This window comes from Protopterus annectens, chromosome 2.part0 (genome assembly GCF_019279795.1).
Source record: "Protopterus annectens isolate FY-2018-M chromosome 2.part0, PAN1.0, whole genome shotgun sequence".
In the NCBI taxonomy this organism is placed as follows: Eukaryota; Metazoa; Chordata; order Ceratodontiformes; family Protopteridae; genus Protopterus; species Protopterus annectens.
This window is the reverse complement of record NC_056728.1, coordinates 873,257,952-873,280,163: the sequence shown is the minus strand read 5'-3', so window position 1 is coordinate 873,280,163 and position 22,212 is coordinate 873,257,952. Positions and strand designations below refer to the sequence as shown.

At 41.7% G+C, this 22,212-nt stretch overlaps 1 protein-coding gene across 1 annotated transcript in view; it reads left to right on the top strand.

Annotated features, from left to right (window-relative positions):
* The first annotated feature begins 1,922 nt into the window (after nucleotides 1–1,922).
* CCHR2.PART0H4orf54 (chromosome chr2.part0 C4orf54 homolog) overlaps nucleotides 1,923–22,212 on the top strand; it is a 629,686-nt gene continuing 609,396 nt past the window's right edge. The window contains 2 exon segments of the mRNA XM_044061138.1: nucleotides 1,923–2,489; nucleotides 2,492–6,167. Of these exon segments, the coding sequence (XP_043917073.1) occupies nucleotides 1,925–2,489; nucleotides 2,492–6,156 (4,230 nt within the window). The 5' untranslated portion in view covers nucleotides 1,923–1,924 and the 3' untranslated portion in view covers nucleotides 6,157–6,167.

The window sequence follows — 22,212 nt, the reverse complement described above, 5'->3', positions numbered from 1 at the left end:
TGAAGATGGCCGAGTCAGAGCCGAGGATCAGCTCCGAACCCATCCAGCAAGAATGAAGGCGAGATAGACAACTTAACATTGTAAGTTAAATGCATGCCATATATTTCTGTAACTAATACTATCATTGAATAATACATCATGCTCTAGGTGGATTGGACACTCTAAATTGGCCCTAGGTATGAGTGTGTGCATGTGTGTGCCTTCTGTGGAAGATTGGGCGCCAGGCTGGCAACTCGACACAATAAAACTTCACTGCCAATCATGAGCGGACAGGTGATCTGCTGTGGCAACCCCTAACCGGGAAAAGCCGGAAGAAGAAGAAGTTGGGCAAATTGCCCAGAATTATTGGGGCTTTTCAAAGGGTCATTTTCATAATTCTGTACTTTGAGATACTGTAAGACCCTACACTTTTAGTCCGCCGCTACCAGCACTGTGTGTTGGCGGGGGGGGGGGGTTAAGCAACATCATAAACCATACTGAACTTCCCAGGATTCTCAACCTCAACGCATATCACAACTGCTTGCTGCACGATTAAAAAAGCTATTATTACATTGAAGAAATGAACTTCACAAGCAAGTCAAATAGCAGATGTAGATGTTTGAAGACATAATTTAAGTGCCTTAAAAATATCTATTTTTCAACAGTAGCCACCTTGTTGATCTCACTAGACAGAATGAACCAACATCGTCAGCAACTGCATTGGATGCCCATCGTGGCACATATAAGTATCCCATACCCTCTCTATGGGTTATTGTTTAACTGAAATATATTATAGTACATTTCACATTCTTAACACAGAATAAGTTCTACAAGTATTACCAAAATTAAAAATTCTGCGTTGTACAAATTTAACCTTTTCTAATGGTTCAAAAGATGTCAATGTGTTTGTTGAACTGTTGCAGCGTCAAAGGAAAGCAAGGACAGTTACTTTCTAAAGTATATGATACCGACAACGGATATAAGTAATTATTGATTTAATAAAAGTACAGTGGTGTAGATCTTGCACTTTAATAACGACCTCTGTCCTGCTTTGTTTTCAGGACTGTCACCACTTACTGAATTCTGCCACAATCATGGCCGATCACTGCACTTAAAATGCTTGGAAGATGACGTGGCCCCACCCAGGAAAAGTAAGAATTTCCATATGCTTTGCCTTCATTTCTCTGTGGCGGGGGGTCGGGCTGCAGATGCTACTACTGTTACCGATGGCATTCAGACTGTCAGCTTTCAGTGCCATGCAAGCAGCTGCCGTCGAGAGCTGTGGAAGAAGGCTAGAGGCTCAGTGTCGAGCTTAGCTCGGTTCTCCCAAGATCGGAAAGTGACAGACACATCTGAGGATAATCGAGTCTGCTCCACTGCACTGCACTTGCCTGACAAAGACCCCTCCAAAAAGCAAACTGTACTTTCCGAAGCAAAAAACATGGATGTACTTCTTCAACAAACCTTAACGAACCAGAGCTTGTCTTCACTCGTGGACGGCAAGGTCCATCAGAAGTTCAACAAACCAGACGAATCTCAGTATGTTGACATTTACGATTTTGCAAATATGAAAAAGGACGCACAAACAATTAAAGTTACTCTTAGCGGGGGCACCGGTCATTTGGCAAAAAAACAGAAGCAACAGCCTGTCGATGAGGTCATTTCAACAAGATGCCCAGAACTTGAGAACAATACTGAAAATAACGCTTTCACATATACTAAATCTTGTCATGTAGAGGATACTTTAACAGAAAGGTCAGCTAAGGAGCGGATCGCTGGCGATCGTCCTGACTCTTATGAGAGGACCTTGTCCTCAGATATTCCTAACGACACAGAAATCGATACTGACTACCCAGAATCTCTGGATGACCAATACAGCGTTGTGCCCCGCAGCAATGCCCTAGACAGCACATCACCTTCCTGGTTCGATTATGATAGCGATGATATGGATTGCACAGAGATTTTCTTAGCTAAAAAGAGAGACAGGAATGGTTGCACAAGTGTACTGCATTCAAATCACAAATCCTATGACAACGACGAAGCTCATTACATTACCACTCATGAAATTCAGTTATGTGAATTAGACCATGATGTAGACGGCGAGTTTGGGTTGGGTTCTCACTGGGATTTTGAAGACGAAAGCACAATGTACCCCTTTATAGATTATGCTTCTTTTGACAGTGTGGAAAGCGTGGGAAGCAAGACAATTCAGGACGATAAGAATTATGTCACTGTGTCCAAGGATCAAAAACCAGGTACACCCGATACGCTAAGTGGCTCCGAGACAGAGACACTCAGCACCGATGCTGAAAATGACACTACTTGCAGGGGCAAATACATCAAGTCAGAGGAAAGTTTGTCAAACTACAAGAATGGCAGTGGGAATTCTGCAGGCCAGATTCACCTGTCAATCAAAACAACTTCCAGGGCTATAAATGAGCCTAGCAACATACAGGATAAGCAAAACAGTATTTATGCTGCCAGGTCTGATGAAGACATGAACTTCTGCGTACCAAAAAACATTCAAGTTCACAAGCAATACTGGACACAAAAAGTTTTATTATTGCGCCTGGACGTGCTCACACTGAAGGTTGCAGAAAGTTTAATGAATATTCTAGTGGCTCCTCAAGCGCTGTCAGTGAGCTTGATGACGCTGACAAAGAAGTACGAAATTTAACAGCTAGAGCTTTCAGGAGCCTAGCATGTCCCTATTTTGACCCCTTTCATTTTAGCTCTGGAGAATCCTCCTCTCTCTCAGACACCAACTTTGGACTCAAACAGTGGTCAGCATATGTTGATCTGAAATGTGCTAATCTTACCCACACCGGAGAGCAGAATATATTCTGTCACAACAGTCTAGAGGCAGCATTTGGAGTAAATACAAACACGCCAAGCGAAATTAAGAACCAGTTCTCTTCCAGTCAGTATAATAAACCTCCGTCTAAAGGTTTAGATTTAATTGTGGGTGGATCAGATACCGCGCTAGCAAACCCAGGGAATAATGAGCTAGAGTCTGAAGTTATAACTCTGACAGAGACTTTAGATTTCTGCTGCGGTGCTAATGCAACTGTTCCAGAAAACGAAAGGCGTGTTAAACACTCTGAAAATGTTTTAGGATCACGTTCCACAGATGAAATTACAGAAACCATGTCAAGAGAGCTTAGACATGAGGCCAACCGAGAGACCTGCAATACAGAAGAAGCAATGGATGGCACACAGAAGAAATCAACATTCGCTTCAAGTCTTCTCAAAAATGTCATATCTAAAAAAATGCAGTTTGAGCAGGAACTCAAAATGGAAAGGGGTGAGGTCAAGGATACATCTCGGCCATCGGGTTCTTTTTCCTCATCAAAGGAAATCAGTTCAAGGGAAAGGTCTGTAGATGGTGACTCTGCAAACTTTCAAAGGCAAAATTCTCGGTTCTCAGACAGCAGTTCAGAATACACAATTCTTGCGGGAGATGAAGCTGACGATTTTTTGGACTGCAAGCAAAATAGTTCTAAAGACTCCATTGCTAAAGATGAACCTATTATACAGTCGGAAGAGCCGTCGCACTGCAAATTATCTTATGAAGACGCTGGTGATTCTAAAAGGAGACATGATGCAGTCGAAGCTGCAAAGGGCACACTGTTGCCCAGTCAAAACAGCGCTTTTAGGTCTTGGAGAGAAAATGATGCAGATAGCAAAGATGCCACAGGTACGCATAACGTAATATTAATTAAACAGCACGCATACAAAGACTATCAGAGCAAAGCAGATTTCGGCGAAACGTCTAGCATTAAATCAACTAAGATGTCGCATTTGTTTGTACCAGGTATACAGCAAGTGCCAAAAGAAACAGAACAAGGGAAAGACCTCCCAAATAGTACGTATGCAAGGATGCCATCTGCAAAACAATTAGATTTAGATGATGAAGCAAAAACAAGGGCTGCTAAGTCTGTCTACGCAGAAAACGCACCCAGAACTGCAGCTCCAGCAGGCTCGCCTGAAATCAAAATAAGTCTGAAAAATGTGAAAGAAAACAATTCTTTCAACATCGCTAAACTGCTGACTCCCAAAATAGGCACCGGCGCTAGCAATATACAAAAAAACCACACTGACCCCAAATACCAAACATCGGTTAAAGGAGACCTTCTAGAAAAAGTTCCCCAGTTTACTGTACGGGATATCAGGGACAATAAACACAAATTTCAGACACCGATCCATCAAGTGCGGGATGTGAGGAAGATGGTTAAAAGCTTATACCACTTTGTGGCTGCTGATGGCGACAAGGGAGCTTCAGAACAGAAACCCTGCTCTCAACAGGAAGCAACCCGCTCTTCTGTATCACCTATAATTATAAAATGTCAGTCCGTGAATAACAACGATTCTGGGATTAAACCAAACAGCCCAGAAGAAACAAGGAAATCGCCACCCCTGACAAACACTCAAGATACTTCTAGGACTTCTCCCGAAGGCACAGTCTTGGTTCACAGGGCATCAGGAAGGATACCTGTTGCAAGTACTATGAAACCATCTAAAACAGCGCCAGACGCTACACTCAACAAGCAAGAGAGTAAAGATCCAAACGTAGGCAAATTAAAGAAAGAAAAATCTCTGGATGAAGACTCAAAAGCATCCACAAGCAAAGTGGCATTAGAAAAACTTACTGCCGCGGTTAAAACAATGGAGCAGTTGTATACTTTCGATAAACACGAGTGGAAACGCAAGACTGAACCCCGGCCAATAACCGATAGTCATGTACTTTCCCTAATCGCCATTGAAGAAGGGCCTCTGAAGTCAAGTATTCCTCCCAATGAAGCATGGACCGGAAGAGGAGAAGAAAGCAGCATAGCAGTGGTAGGAACAACTTCATCCTCTGACCGTTATATTAAGAAAGATCCAAATATATCCACTGAAAAACTTCCTTTAAAAGGCCAACCCGGATCGTATACAGAAGCAGCCACTCAAAAGGAACAAAACCAACACTTCAAAAATGTTGACATTCCACAAAGCAGATATGAGAACGAGGGTGCAACCCCGCAACAGAAAGACGCAAGTACAACATCAAGTCAGAAAAATACACTGGCCTTCACCAATAAGAAAAATGTCACTAACCCATTCACAGAAAAAGCTTCTCAAATGAATATGGCCCCACTAGGCGCGAAGCACTTCACCAAAGATTCCCCGCAGTTTTTGAAGTCCCTGAAAATACAGACTAAGGTGTCACAAGAAGTACCCAAGCCAGCATTCGGGTTTGAAAAAACTCCCACGCAGCATCAGCAGACAAGTCAGGCAAGTTCCGATCACGGAAATTACCTCGCCATCCCCGTCAAAGAACCTCAAAATGAAGCGAAATATTTAGCAGCTCGTGAACAAACATCCATTTATCCACAAGCTAGAGCCCAGTCCACCTCAAACAGCCCGAAAGGCCCAAGTAAACCAACAGATGTTTTGCGGAACCAGGACATTAACGGCCAGTCGGCACGTGCACCCTTAACGACAAAACAGGAGACGCTGTCCCCAGAGGTTCCCGCGGCAACCATTTACCATCATGCGCTGCCAGTATCGTTACACACTGCCCAGCCTCAGGTCATCTGTTTTTCCCCGCCCATGGCTACAACACCAGACCAGTTTCAACAGACCCAGCGCAGGATGCTACTGGACCCCGCCACGGGGCAGTATTTCCTGGTAGACACACCCGTTCAGCCTGCCACAAGAAGACTATTCGATCCTGAAACTGGGCACTATGTGGAAGTACCTGTACCACAGTCATCACCAGTGACACCGGTCCCTTTGTCTGTATCCCCTATAGCTTTGAGCCCTGGTGCTTATGGGGCCGCTTACATGATATATCCTGGATTTTTGCCAACAGCTGTACTGCCTGCTAGGACCATCCAGAGTCAGATGTCACAATCAGAAAGTGAGCATTATCAGGAAGCAGAAAAAACAAACTGTAAGGAAAGGAGTACCATTTATCACAGCGACACACATTACACGGAAAGTCCTTATTATATGCCAAGTGGTAAAGCTACAAACTCTGCACAGACTCAGTATGTACAGCAAGGAAGAACGCATTCGAGGGGATTCTCAGAAATAAAGCCTGTAATTAGCATTACATCCCAACAAGGCCCACGGATAATCGCACCACCATCCTTTGATGGCACCACAATGAGTTTTGTGGTAGAACATCGATGAGTCGGGTTCAGGTAGGTGGGATACGGACAAGTATGCTGTTTTACTGTTAATTATTTTATAATTAAAAAAAATGAAAAATAATCAGACTTCAAGAACAGCATATTGTATAGTTGTAGGAAAAGAACCAATTGCAGTAAAACGGTTTACCTAAACTAGGGGGCTTCGTCAGATATCTAGGGTTGCCACATGTCTGAAGATTTTCCTGACGGTCAGGAAATAAGAGTCTCTGTAAGGACATCTAGAAATTAGGGTCTCTGACGGGAAATTAAGTTTGGTGAGTACTTTGAAAGCTATTTTGAATCACCGTGAGACCTAACAAGTTGTAGTTCCCAAAATGCTGAGTGTTTCACTAGGATTTTCTATTTGCATTTAAATAATTTTGTCAAAATGCCTGGTCTTTTGTTTGTTTGACCTGGCAGTCTGGGTGATGTGAAATGTAACCATTAGCAGACAGCAAGATTAATCAAAAGAATTCTCTTCATGATGTATCTTAGAAGGACATATATCTTCTCGTTCTTTCTATAAATATAACACAATAGATATGTCCTATGGTTACACTTTATGTTCTCTGTGGTAAAATTATATACACTGTTTTGTTTTCAGTTTAAATAAACGTTCAGTCGGACACTCCCGGTCAACAAATATAAATAAATAATATTATATGTATGTGTAACATGGGGCTTCAAGAAAATAGAAATGTCATTGCAGGAACAGTATATAAATGTAGTGCATGATGCGCCATGATTACACTCCAAAATCAGAAAAAAAAGATAAATCTGTTACATGCTTTTGTAACTTGAGACCTAAATATCACAGCACTTTCAGATATTACACGCCACCCCACCCCCAGCGCTGTTACAGTCAGGTATAAGGGAAAGGACATTCAACAGCCCCTGAATATCTTTCCGCGTTTATGCATGCTATCAAATGTCAGCCCGTAAGTAATTTATTCAAATTAAAGCGGCATTTAAAACTGTCCCTGACTTTTATGTAACTTGTATATGCAACAGCAATTAGTAAGTGCTTTACTGGCTTTCAAAGCCAGTGAAACACTTTGTCTTTTTTGTAACAGGTAGTACCTGGTGTAGATAAAACTCTATTCAGTAGGTATAGTTTTGGGTCTCATTGATCATAACTAGTTATTATGCGTTCTCAACATGATTCGCTCTTGAGGTGAAGTTCTTGGCCTCCGCATTTCAAACATACATGGTTGCGATCAAAGGCATTATCATAACCCTCTGCGTTGTATGTTCTTCCTGGCTTTATTTCCTTGGTGTGGTTTTTAGACCTCCATGCATGCATGTCAAGAATAACAGCTTCGGGAAACATACCAAATGCCAAAACAATATTATAACTATTTTTTAACGTGTAGTAGCATGATTATATATTTCCTTATCTGTTGCATTTACATTTTGCTAGCATGATTATTCAGTTTAAAAGAGAAGTAATGCACATTTACTTATTGAAATGGGGTGGACAACTAGTGGAGCAAAGGGGTGACATTTTATCAATGTTTTACCCTTTTTAAAGGTGGCAACCCTAAGTGTGTCTGATGCACACCTGGTTATGTTACTGCTTAGAGCAGGTTTTAAGTGCTTTTGTGTGTGTGTGTGTGTGCGTGCGCGCGCGCGCGCGCTATGTGCGTATTTTTCTTACTATAAACTTATAGTAGCATTCTATACTATTATATGGCTAAATAGACTTTCAACATACCTGAGGATTATTTTATTATTTCTTTTATCTCAGCCATCACTAGGCAACATCCATTTACAGATGGTATTCAGAGAGAGAATGCCACAAACAAAATAAGTTAAGCTGGCAGATAAGTTGCAGGTAAATCTTGGTTATACATAAAGTAAAAGTGATCACATGATTTGCATGATAGCACCTAAAAAGTTTCCCGAACAATAAATATTTCATTTCAAGAGAGGACTGCACATATATATAAGGCAAAGGGAATAAATACATAAATATGCAAATAACAATTGGATGTGTTTTTGAGCTAAGTACTGTCCCCACTCATAAAATTCTCCAATATACCTGCATTTAAATACTTTTAGAAAGGTACCTGAGCTGCTGGAGTGCATTATTTCTTAGGTAGCAGTTTACTGTCTTGTGTTTATAACACAATAAGTGCCACCTTCCACAGTTCATTCTTTTCTTCTTTTCAAGAGAAAGAATGCTATTAGCTTATGTCTATATTGTGAGGTTTGTTAAGCATATTTTATAGCATGTTTTATTGCTGTTTGAAAAAGGATTTTGTTGTCATTCAAACTTATGGAATAAAAAAAATCACATTGGTGTCATAAGAAATGCTCTGTGCTCTTTTGCCAGAGTACTCTTTCTGCCTGACCATGGAAAGGATATGGCGCTGCAAAGACTGAGGGACCCAGGGACAGTATTTGTGTAATGGATTTTGGGGCACCGGGGGAATGACATTCCTCTTTAAAAATGATAATTTCACTGTTTTGCTATCTGTAAGAAAGTACACAATACTTAATCACTTCTGACGTTTTCATTCTTTCATTTTTTTTTCTGATTTGCTTGGCACTGTTTAATTGTTTAAAAACACACAGTTGCCATAAAGGAATGCATGAGCTGATAATTCAGTTTACTTTCACTTACATTGACAGCAAATGCCAACATGTTGTCTGAGATTCAGTTATATAGCAGACTGCATACAGAAACGACTGTTTTGATGAAAATGATATTGATGATGTAGTTGGAAGTAAATTACCAAAAAAAAAACAGTTATGATAAATATCACAAACAGTGCTCACTGGACAAAGTACAAAAATAATTTATAACAGTTTTCTCTATGAAAAATTAGCTGAAAATGCTCTTATTTGAATAAAAGTTGACAATGGAAATTCCCCTTTAAGTGGACCATTCACCATGCTTGGAGTAACAGGAACTTATATATTATCACAGACATTATTGGGCAGCAGAAACTTAATTGTCTGATTTTTGAACAATTAATTCTGTTGTAAAATGTTGGTTCTAGTGTGGGTAATGTGTCTAGAATGTTCTGTGATATGGAATGTGAGAGTATTCACATACCAATTTGGCAAATATTACTTATTAGTCATCTTAAAAAGGCACTGATGCTAATTTACAGCCAGGACTTTTTCCCCCAACTGGAATTTAGCAGTGGGTGGGTGACCTGGAACTTGCCTGTAAGACCTTGGAAGCATAAAGTGTGAGTCGCATTTGGAACAAACATGTATAATAATAAATGGGTAGTGCAAAGTGATAAGATAAACTACAATAATTTAGTACATTTAGTAGCATGCTTATTAGTTAATGACAAAATGCTTAATATTGAACTGTCTGCTGCTAATACTGCTTTAAGAAATGTGAAACCAAAATCAGCAAATATTGTGCTAACTTGTTTCAAGTGTAGAGGGGGAAGGGATCAAGGCCAACAGGATTCTGGAAGCATTGTTAACCTTATCAAGAAGCAACCTGGTGTGTAGACATAAGATTAGTAACAGCCAGAAAGTGAAAGTAGTAATTACTCATGGTAACAGAAAATAATATACCCTTACACATGTAGAAATTTAAACCGTTCTGTAAAAACTATTATATATCTGTAAACCTTTTCTGACTCATGATGTAATTGTTGTATTCCCTCATAATAAGGTAAAGGGAAAGCAACTTAAAAGAAAAGAGAGCATGCAAGAGACATGTATTGATACGAGAAACAGTAAAGCAGAAGGTGATTTTTGTTTACAACTATCTTTTGCAGTAGAAGATCATATAGAAGAAGCTGCAGTGTCAGTTTTTTTTTTTTTTGGGGGGGGGGGGTAAGAAGCTACACCTTCATCATGAAGAAAGAAAATTACCGAAGAAAGTAATCTGGAGTTAGTGGACTTACAAGCAAACCTTATACATTTTAAAAGAGCACAATGGGAAGGTCATACTTTAAAGTAGGGCAAGGGAGAATTTAACCAAGGTTATAAGACAGAGAGAAAGAGCAAGAGAGAGATAGACAAACAGAGAGAGAACAGAATGATATCCTTACATTCACAGCTGCAGTATTCCTTACTAATGGGATTCCGTGCCATGAAGCCCTCCGTCTGTCCAGTTTACAAAAGATTTACGTTGCTTGAAGGTACGCTGAACATCACCTGCTTACTCCTTGCGTAAGGTAGGGCATAAAGGTGATGTTCAGGCGTACTATCCTCAGAATTTTTTTGCTGCCAGGGTGGCTGTCCCTTTGAAGAATAAACAGAAAACAAATCATGTATCTTCTGCGCCTAGAGATCCATAAAGTGAGTGGCAGGCCTTTTCGGGATTTCCTGACCACTGTGGCAATGTGATTATCAAAGGAGAGACTACTGTCCACCTGTGTCCCAAGGTCTCATCACACTTTCGGTGTTAAGTAGACTACTACCTATGTGGTAGTTCATGGGTACATAGTTTTTACCAAAGGGGATGACAATGCACTTTTTGGCATTGAGCTTCAGGCCATGGCTTTCACACCAGGCATCTGTCTCAGTGAGGCCCTTTTGTAGGATGCCCACGTCATTAGGAGTTTTGATTATGGCTCCCAGTATGCAGTCATCTGCAAACTTCATTAGCAAAGACCTTCTGTGTTAGCCTGTACTTCAGAGAAGTAGATACCAAACAGGAGAGGACCCAGGACTGAATCCTGTGGTACTCCACTTGTCACTGGTCTGACGTCAGATTTGGAGTCTGCTACTTTCACAGTGTGGGTTCTGTCCATGAGCCAGTTGGCAACCCATCTTGTGACATAGGGATTTATACCTAGTTTAGTGAGTTTATCTATAATTCCAGAGTGAGGGATGGTATCAAAAGCCTTGGTGAGATCTAGATCGGCTGTGTGAGCCACCTTACCCTCATCTATGGCTTTGGTGACCGCTTCAAAGAAGTCTATCAGGTTTAGAAGACATGATCTGCCTTTTACAAACCCGAACTGGATGGGGTCCAGTGTTTGGAGATTACCAATGTCTTTGTTTATGAGTTCCATGATGATATGTTCTATGGCCTTGCAGACCAGGCTCATCATTCTAATGGGGAGGTAGTTCCCGGGGTCCATCGTGGCTTCCCCTTTGTGGAGTGGGATAACCATCACAGTGTGCCATTCAGGGGGCACAAAGCCTGAGGTGAGGCTATGATTGAACATAGTACTTAGGTGGGGTGCCAGTTCATTCTGTAGTTCATGTAGAATGCAGCCTGGGATATTGTAAGGTCGCATGGATGCTGTGTTCTTGGCTTTGGAGAGTGTGGTTTTTACCTGTGCAGCCGTGATTACAGGAACTGTGCATTCTTCCGGTATAGAGATGGACCCTGTAGGGGGTGAGAGGGGGGTAAAGTGAGCACTGAACCTATCTGCCAGGATGTTGGCAATATCAATTGGTTCTGTATATTTAGTGCCATTGTGCTGTAACTCAGAGCAGATCTGAGTGTTGCCATTGAGATTCTTGACATAGCTATAGAATGCTTTGTGGTTGTCTTTAGAGTCAGTGGCAATTTTGTTTCCATAATTAGCTTTGGAGGATTTTATGAGGGATCTCAGCTTCTTACTGAGGCTGACCAGGGAGCTCCTCTAGTCATGGGATTTTACTCTTTTTTGCAACAGTTTCTTTCTTCTGTTGTAGAGTTTGTTTATGGCAGAGGCCCACCAGATTGGCTTCCTTTTTTTGGAGGATAGCATCTTGGTTCTGTTAGGGATAGCACGATCCATGCACTCATGTAAGTGCTTATAAAGTGCATTTGTTTAGGATTCAGCAGTCATACCTCTACTGTCCATCTGCATGGGTGTCATGAAGTTTGCCACATCTGTCTTAAGAAGTGTGAAGTTGGCTTTGGAGAAGTTTTTTACTGTGGTTTCCCTAATGGGGGGGTTAGGGCAGGATGTGGATGTCTAGGGTGATTAGCTTGTGGTCGGATCTGACCAACGAGGAATTGACCTCGGGTGTGGAACACTGGTCGCCCATGTTGGTAATGACCAGGTCTAGGATATTGCTGCTTCTGGTGGGGGTATGAATAAGTTGATCCAATGCATTGGAATTTGTGAATTTCAGAAAACGTTGAGCAAAAGAGTTGGTACATGAGTAGTTTTCCCAGTTAATGGTGGGGGTCATTGAAATTGCCCATTATTAGGGTGTTGGGTTGTACCCTAATATTTTCCAGTGTATCAAGAAATGAAGAGTGGGAATCCTAGGGCATGGTGGGGAGTCTGTAGCAAGCTACAATTTGGATTGCAGTCTTGCCCAGAGTTAGTTGTACTTGGATAATCTCGGATGCATTATGCTGTGCAACTAGCCTGGAGGTGTGGATATCCTTAATAAATATGGACACACCTCCACCTTTAGTGCTTCGGTCCGGGTTAGGTGACCGAAAGGTGTGGTATGAATTATAGCCTGGTAATGCAGGGGTGATCTCTGGAGCTTTGAACCAGGTCTCTGTCACTGCACATATGTCGATGTTCTCCATTTTAAGGAGTGCCTCAAGTGAGTGCAGTTTGAAGTTTAGACTTCTAACATTAAGTAGCATTATCCTCAGATTTTGCTTGCTTGTACCTTTTATGGTGGTGAATTTGTCATTTGAACCTTGCTTAAAAAGGCATTATATGGGGTGGCAAGAGCCTTCGCCAGTATCCGGAATCCCAAGGGCGACAGGTGCAGGCCATCTCTGGCAAAGCATCGTGGTCTGTCGATCATGTCATCCCAGGTAGATAAATACTGGATCCTCTTAGAATGACACCAGAAGCATAGCCAATTGTTGAAGTCAATCATTTTGTCCTTGTACTGTGGTATCATTCTGGGTGATGGCAGGATCATACCTGCCTGGGCTACAATATCAGAGAGATCCTCCATGTCTCTTTTCATGTAGTCCAGGGAGGTAAGTCTCAGATCATTCACACCAACATGGACAATGACAGAGTCATATTTGTACTTGTTGTGGAGTGACCTGAGTGCGTGCGTTATGTGGTGGATCCTGGCACCCGACAGGCAGCTGACAGTAACTTTCTCCTTGTTTAGCCTGGTGAGTGGAACATCAGTGTGCCTGACTATAGAGTCACCTATGACTAGAGTGTTGGGTACATTGTTATGACTTACGGGCTGTGGTTGAGTGGCACACTGAGATTGTGGGCTATGCGTCATTTGGGTTGTGTTGGGGGGTGGAGTTTGCTTGTGTTTCGGCTTTGGAGGTCCCTGTAGCTTGAGCAGGTTTTTATTGAGAGCCTCTGTGAATGTAGGTGTGTGTTTTGTGTTTCTATGTGTGTGTTTTGGTGGTGTAGATTTTGAGGGACTATGTGATGAGTGTGGTGTGGTGCAAGTGTTTACCTTCTCCTCTTGACTGTCTATTCCAGTCTTGGGTGCAGAGAGCTTTGCTTCCAGTTTGGCTATATAAGTGCATCTCTCACAGGTTGTAGTGTTGGGTGGTAGGAGGAGAGGGTTGTCTGTGTACATGAGGCAATTGCTGCATTGCCCCAATATGCCCAGATTCATCAGGTAGACAGGAGAAAACACCGGGAGCTGACCCTTAGACATACCTGGATAGGTGCTTATTTATTAAGTACTAAAAACTGTTTTCCTGTAGACAAGTGAGGAAAGTTGAGTGCTGTAGTAATTTGTAGCTTATTTAGTGCTTACGAGTTATGAACAAGTGCTGAGCTCAAAGAAACAGATTTGAGTGCTGAAACTAAAAACTGGCTAGTTCTAAGAAACAAAATTAAGCTAGAAGGCTTCTCTCCAACACAGAAATGTTTTGGGGCTCAGAAGCTTACAAATAGTCCTGGATACAGCAAATATGTATGTGGACTAGAGTGCTTACAGGAAAGGCAGGAAACAAATTTAGAATTTTTTTTTCTTCCCAAATGCTCGCTTTGTACACAGTAGGAGTGAATGAAATCAGAATATGACCTCTCTGATCTCAGTTGACTGAGCAAATGAGATGGGCCCAGAAGGAGTATCCAAATACAAAATTACAAGAGGGGTGTGCAATTTTAAAGCCACCAAGATTAACACCAAAACAAGCACAGGGAGGGGGGTGGGAACTAACTGTAGAGACAAAGAGCCACAAATTTAATTTCAATTAATATTCAGTATTAACAAAAACACATAAAATGTAGTACTATATGAAAAAAAGTGCAGATAAAAGTGTACTTAAATTCACTTGCATGTCCAGTTGATTTCAGGCATATCTTAGCCGGCCAAAGCTCAAGTATTTAGCAGAACAAAAACAAAATGTACCACTTATATAAAGCAGGACAGCCCCTCAGCTGTAGCACAGACTAGCAAAGTGAAACTACCCCTCCACTGCTATCAATGGCTACACTTCAACAAGATCTCTGTAGAGACAGACAGTCACAAATTTCAGTTCAATTAATATTTAGTAATAACAAAAACACATAAAATGCAGTTCTATATGAAAAAAAGTGCAAGCACTTCTTTCTCAGGCCTGTCAGGATCTTTCTGATATTCCAGACTCTGAGGGTAAATCTTCTGTTCTTTCCTTGCTTGAGACTTCCTCTCAGGTAGCTCATCATTCTGTCAAGTGCAGTTATGATGCTGCAGATGCCTCTTCAAGGGCTGCTGCTTCTGGCTCAGTTCTGAGGAGATATTCCTGGCTTTGGCTTCAACCATTGCCTGATGATATTAAGGCTAAGTTGCTGGATGCTCCTCTGGATAATACTCTTTTGTTTGGTGAAGTGGCTGCTGGTTTATTTAAGTCTCTTCAGGATAAGGGGAAGGCTTTACAGAAGCTTAAGCATGTCTTTGTTTCTTCTGTGCCTAAATTTCAATGGAACTACCCTTCTAAGCCAGACTTTGTTCGTAGGCAGTCTTGCCCTCCTTCTAAAGGTAAAAAAAAGGTAGCAAAAACCCACTCAGACTGCAAGGATTCTTAAGCCTTTCCTTCCTGACAAACCAGGTACTGACTGACTATCCACTCATTCCCAGCCACATCCCTCTGTCTCTTTGCCTTTCTCACTCTATCTTACTGTTTGGCTCCGGATCACCCAGGATTCTTGGGTTTTGTTAATCATTCGTCAAAGGTACTTCATGGTATGGATTTCCCATCCTCCTTTTATGGGCATTCCTCAACCTTCTCAGGAATAGCTTCTTTTTTCCCAGAGGTTCTTTGGGACCCCTTGTCTCAAGGTACTATTCAAGAAGTGCCTGTATCCCAAAGGGGGAAAGCATTTTATTCCATATTTTTTTAGTGCCCAGAAAAGAAGGTACTTGGAGACCTATTCTAGACCTCTCCCATCTGAACACCTTTTTGATGGTGCCTTCCTTTCGGATGTTGTCCCTTCAGTCCCTTTTTCCTCTCTTGCTCCCTCAGGCCTTTCTGATGTCCCTGGACTCAAGGATGCTTATCTCCATTTTCCGATCCATTCTCTTTTCAGGAGATTTTTGTGTTTCACTGTTGCTTTCTGGCATTTTCAGTTCTGTGCTTTGCCCTTTGGCCTTTCTACTGCCTCAAGGGTGTTCACCAAATGCCTCACTCCTCTGATTGTCTTTTGCAGGATTCAAGGGATTCAAATCTTTCCTTATTTGGATGACCTGCTGATTCAGGCATCTTCTCCAGAGGTCTTTTTGCAAAATCTTCATTTTACCATTTCTTTTCTTCAGAGCCTGGGGTTCACAATACACTTCAACAAGTCTTCCCTGACTCCTTCTCAAGATTATGTCTTTCTGGGTTGCAGGTTTCAAAGAGTGCCAATGCTGGCATCCCTGCCTCCTCCAAAGGCATTAACTATCATTTCTTTCTTTCAAACTCTTCTTACCCTGGCCTCCATTTCAGACAGGGAGTTTCTGAGAGCTCTGGGGTTTGTGGCTTCCACAATTCTGATGTTTCCTCTGGCTCCACATGAGGAAGGTCCAGTGGTTTCTGAAGTCGGTGTGGCTTCGGCATGTGCATCCTCTAGACTTTCCTGTTTCTCTTCTCTCATGTCTCAAGGTCGAACTTCTGTGGTAATTCAGCAGTTGTCTCTGAATCCAGGGCTCCCATTTCAGCCTCCGCTTCCCTCTCAGGATCTGTTCACAGAAGCTTCAGATGTGGGATGGGGAGCAACATTTGGCTCCCTGAAGGTTCAGGGAGTGTGGTTGCCTTGTCAGCAGAAGGAGCATATCAACATCAAAGAGATGAGGACTCTTCTGCTGGCTCTTCAGCCCTTTCATCCTCTCTTCTCTGCAGGGTCTCTCAAGGTATTCCTGAAATATATCACAGTCATGTGGTATATCAACAAACAGGGGGGTATGAGATCCTACCATCTTTGCAGGCTGACACTTCTCATATAGGATCTGACTATCCAATATCGTGTGACTCTTCAGGCAGTTTACATTCCTTCAGATCGGAACGTTGTGGCAGACAATCTGAGCAGGTCTTTCACTCAATCCCATGAATGGATGTTTCACAGGGATGTGTTTCTGGACATTGTTCACCAGTGGGATGCTCCTCAAGTAGATCTCTTTGCCTCCCTTTCAAACAAATAACTTCCTCTGTTTTGTGCCAGAGTCCCAGGTCCCCTGGTCTTGAAGGTGGACGTCTTCTCATTTTCTTGGAAGGGGATTTTTTTATACATTCCCTCCCCTTCCTCTCATTCCGAGAGTCCTGTTCAGGATTCAATGGGATGCTCCCAAAATCTTGTTGGTGACTCCCTTTTGGCCCACATCAGCACTGGTTCCCTCTACTTCTGCATCTCGCCAGGTGCAATCATCACAAGTTACCTCACAGGGTGGATATCCTCACACAAGACAAGGGATCCATCCCCACCTGTCCACGCTTCAACTGATACTGTGGGTGATAGAGTTTTGATTCCTCATAGGCACCTTTTTTCTGAGAACGTGCTGCAGGTCCTGCAAGAGGCCGGGAAACCTACTACTAGGAAATCCTACTTATCTAAGTGGAAGAGGTTTTCTATTTGGTGTCTTTCTCATGACCTGGGCCCACTTTCTGTTAATGTTCTTTTGATTCTTTCTTATTTGTGTGAGTTGCTCAATGCTGATTTGGCCTATTCTTCTATTAAGGTCCACTTATCAGCTCTTTCTGCTTGTCTGCCTTTAGCTCCCCTGTTAGCTTCTAGATTTGAGGCTAAGCAGTTTCTTAAAGGAGTCATTAATATTAGACCTCTCAAGACGCCTGTTCCTCCTCCGTGGGATCTTAATTTTGTCTTGGAAAAATTGACTCAGGCTCCTTTTGAGCCTGCTGTTTCAGCTTTCTTGTAACATTGTTCTTTGAAGACAGTTCTTTTGTTATCTCTTTCTTCTCGCAGATGGGTGCCTGAGTTACAAGCCCTTATGGCTTGTCCACCTTTTTTGATATTTCATGAGGACAGGGTGTCCTTGTGTACTAATCCTTCTTTTATGCCCAAGGTGGTTAATGAGTTGTCACTTAATCAGTCTATTAATTTGCCTACTTTTTTCCCTCTCCACAATCTGACAGTGAGAGGGTGCTGTATACCTTAGATGTGTATAGACAGCTCAGATTTTATTTGGATAAAACTAAAGCTATCCAAAGTCTGACCAGTTATTTGTTTCCTTTCATCCTAGGTCTTTAGGTTTGGCTGTTTCCAAACAAACTATTTCCACTTGGATTTCAAAGGCTATTTCCTTTTGTTGCACTTTTCATGGTGAGAGCCTTCCTTCTTCTATAAAGGCTCATTCCACTAGACCTGTGGCTTCTTCTCATGCTTTTTTCAAAGGCTTAGATGCTAATTCTATTCTTGAAGCTACTACCTGGACTTCTGTGCATGCATTTACCAAACCTTGCCAGTTGGATGGTATCTCCAGAGCCAGAGCTGGTTTTGCTGCTGCCATTCTTCATGGCTTCTTGAAGGGCTCTGCTGCTTCCTCCTCCCAGGTTTCTTCTTGAGCTTTTGCACTCCCATTAGTAAGGAATACTGCAGCGGTGAATGTAAGGACATAGTACAGTTGTGTAAAATCTTACCATAAAGGTAGATGTCCCTGCCTTCACCACTACAGTATTCACTCCCTTCCTCCACCCCCCTGGTCTTTTTCTTTTCCTGGCTGTGCAGATTCTCCTTGGTTTTCCTTGAACTGCTGTTCCTACTGGGGTAATCTGTTTTGAGGATGGTATGCCTGAACGTCACCTTTATGCTCTACGCTACGTAAGGAGACTGCAGGTGATGTTCAGCATACCTTAAAGCAATGGAAATCTTTTGTAAACTGTCTGGATGGAGGGCTTCATGGCAGGGAATCCCATTAGTAAGGAATACTGCAGCGGTGAAGGCAAGGACATCTATCGTTATGGTAAGATTTTACACAACTGTACTTTCCCATCACTTCTTATTCCTATTTTGAGTTAAACATGGAATCTTATATAGAGTAAGTAAAGAAAGAGAATTCATTCTACATCATTGCTAATTAAGAAAACTTGCAGGACAGTAATAATGAAGTTAGGCCATAGTCATGTGTTGAAAGTTCATCGGGGGGGGGTGCACAGAACCAAGAAAAGAGCACTAGATAGATTGTATTGGCCAGTTATAATGAATGACATAGAAAACATATGTGGTTCTTATCCTGAATGCCAAAAAACTGCACCACAGTCTGTGTTTAGAAGTCCATTGATCTCTATGCCAATTATGGAGGTGCCATTTGAATGTATTGCTATGAGCATTGTGAAACCACTAGTGAAATGTATCAACTGGTAACAACATCTACTAGTAATACTGGACTTCACTACAAAGTTTCCAGAAACAGTGCCACTACACAAATTGAATACCAGGGCTATTGCCAGAGAATTGGTGCTATCATTTTGCTGAGTAGGTATCTCTAAAAAGATACTTAGTGGTTAAGCCACCCTCTTTATGTCAGGGATAATGCATCAGTTATATCAGTGCTTTAAAATCTAACAGTTGAAGACATCATAAATGTTTCATTCACAGACTAACAGATTAGTGGAGAGGTTTAATAGCAGTCTGAAATCCATGCTAAGGAAAGTTATTGATACAGGTGACAAAACAAGAACCAGTTGTTACTTCTTTGTTGTTTGCAGACAGAATGGTGTCGTACGTTTCATTTTGGTTTACCCTATTTTAAGTTTTTATTGTGGGTTCTCTGAGGACTACTTGATATCATTTAAAAGTATGATAGAATAGTACATACATTTGCAGGATAGATTAAAGCTGGTTACGCCCGTTATCAGGGAGCATGTACAGTGATGCCAGGAAGTGCATCAACAAGCTCATAGTAAGAATGGCTGACTTAAATAACTTAACCCAAGAGAACAGGTGCTAGTGTTAGTGCCCTCCATGGAAAACAAATTCCTGGCAAAGTGGCACGGGCCATTTAAGGTGATGGAAGGAATAAATGTATTGAACTATAACATTAGGCAACTAGGAAAAAGAAAGACCAAATCTGTCACATTAATACATTGAAATCTTGGAAGGAAAAAGAGATAATAATGTAGAGAGCTTGCAAACTGAAAACCACACACAAGAAACTGGTAAGTTTTTACCTGAAGCGCAGCTAGAGAAATCCTTGTCAAGGGTACAAAAGCAGGTAGTATAATTTCTTTTAAGAAATAATGGAATCTTCCCAGAAATGCCTGAAACAGTTTAATTGATAGAACAAAATACAGAGACAGAACCTGGAGTGAAAGTTAGAGTAAGACCTCTTAGGGTATAAGAGTCACAGAAGCAATTGGAGAATTTGTCCAAAGAATTCTCCAATTAACTCTGAAGAAGAATCAGAGAGTGAGTGCTGCAACCCGGTAGTGCTAGTTCCAGAGCCTGATAGAAGTGTCAGATTCTGTAACGTGCCCCATTATTTAAGAAACTGAATCACATTTTAAAAGTTGGTGGCAGTCCCATGACCAGAGCTAATGAATTAATAGAGAACCTAGGAAAGGCCATGTACTTGCCAACAATAGAACTGATAATGGGATACTGTCAGCACTTACCCATCTCTGTGAAGGAAAAAAGCCTCCTTTGCAATGCCTGACAAGCTAGTCTACTCAGTGTTATCACTTGGTCTACATGGAGTTTCAGATACATTTCACTGACAGATGTATAATATGTTGAAGCCCAACTCATGATATGCTGCTGCAAACCTGGATGACATGATCATCCATTCAGAAGACAGGGAATCTCAGTTACTGAAAGTGCATGCTGTGCTAATTCTATAACACAGGTGGCTGACTGTGACTGATATGGAAATGGTGTACTCCATAACCAAGTTCTCGAGATATCTTAAGTAGGAAAAAAAAGAAAAACAAGAGTCCAGAAAAAGCTGGTCTGTACTTTCCACTAAAAGACACAAGAATACTTTTCTTTGAATAGAAGGGCACTACAGAAAGTTTCTGCCTAATTTTGTAACACTTACTTGCTCTTTGACAACTATCACAAGAGGGAAAAGTTCCTGTCAATAGATTTTATGTTCTTAACCTGTGTTATGGCTTCAGATTTTTCTGAAGAGTTTAACCAATGTACTGAGATGTCAGAGGTAGGTTTTGGGGCAGTGCACTGTCAAGGCATTCAAGGTGAGGGTCATGCTGTATGCGTGCTACAACAGCAGGAAGTTGAGTGATGCACATCTCTACAGTTGTTAGAAAATCCTTCTTCCTATGTCAGATGATTATTAAGGGTATATCTATTACACATTCACACAACTTATAATCCTTCTCTAGTCCACCCTTATTAAGGTAATAATTGAATATACTGCACCATTTGGGATGTACCTAACCAAACACATGGTCCAACTGGAAAGACTTCAATGCTTCTTCAATAAGAAAATCAAGGGCCTGAGTTCTGTGCCCTACATGAAACACTTTAAAGATTTAGCTCTATTTTTAGTGTCATACACGCTCCTCTGGGGTGTCAAAAGCCCCAACACTGCGTGCCCTCCTACATATTTGCAAAATATGTAACAGCACAAACACAGATACTAAGACCTAAACTTTAAATGCAAGGTAAATAGGACCTGCTGGCAGGATATATACATGTCCCAAAGAATTCCCATGCTCTCCAAAAAAAAAAAAAAAAAAAAAAAAACAGCCTCCTTTCCATATTAAACATTGTATCTCCATAATCCTCTTCTAGTAGACCCTGGATAAATGGATGGGGAGTCAAAATACACCCCTGGGTTCAGGAGTGGCCTTAAGTCAACTGGTGCCCTAGGCACAAGGGCTCCACACACCCCCACACCACCCACTGTCCCCATCCTGGTTTACCTACACCAAATAAATACTGGAAAAGTGCCCCTGCTGCAGCAGTGCCATAGGCAGCTGCCTAGTTGGTGTATGCCTAAGGCCAACTATGCCTGGGTTGTACCCTCAATCTGTTATTGGAGAAAATAGCACTTATAGGGTATTGAGGGTCTAGCTGTAGCCAAGCCTCAAATGAATCACTCAGATCAACTGTCTAGCATAAACTACAAGCATGCAGACCTGTGAGTGTCTAACAAAAAGAGGGTATTCTGTGCCCTGGCATATTACTTGTTAGGTAGAGACTTTAATTTGGTACTAGATCATGTCCTATTGCAGTGTTTAAGTAGGCAAACTGATGGCAATACAACATTTTGTCAGTGGGCATTAGCACTCTAACAGTTTTAGTATACAGTGATCCACAGGCCTAGCCTAGCAAATAAATATGCTTAAAGGTTCAAAGCTTACATCCCATCATTATGAGTCCAAAACCTTTAATTTTGTGCTGAAGGGGGGGGGGTGAATTGTGGCATATTGGTTCTTGTGTATCATGCTGTCAATGTTGGTGCAAGCACAACCTCAGTTCCGTAGCCAGGTCTCAGCAAATTAGGTCAGGAATGCTACATCAGAAGATAACAATCTGTCCACACAACATGTCAAATAACTTGTGTGTGGGACATGTGCACAACCCAGACACTGTCCATGTTATGGAATATAGATCACATACATGGGAAGCAGGGCACATCACTGGCCACCCACAATAGTATCCCAGATGAATAGATGGTAAATACAATAGCCAACCCTGGGGACCACTCCAGGGACTACACCCCTTAGCCACACTGGAGGCTATTGTCATGTGGCCTGATGCCAAGATATTCCCTTTGCCTAGCCTTGTACAGCCTTCAGGCCCATTCA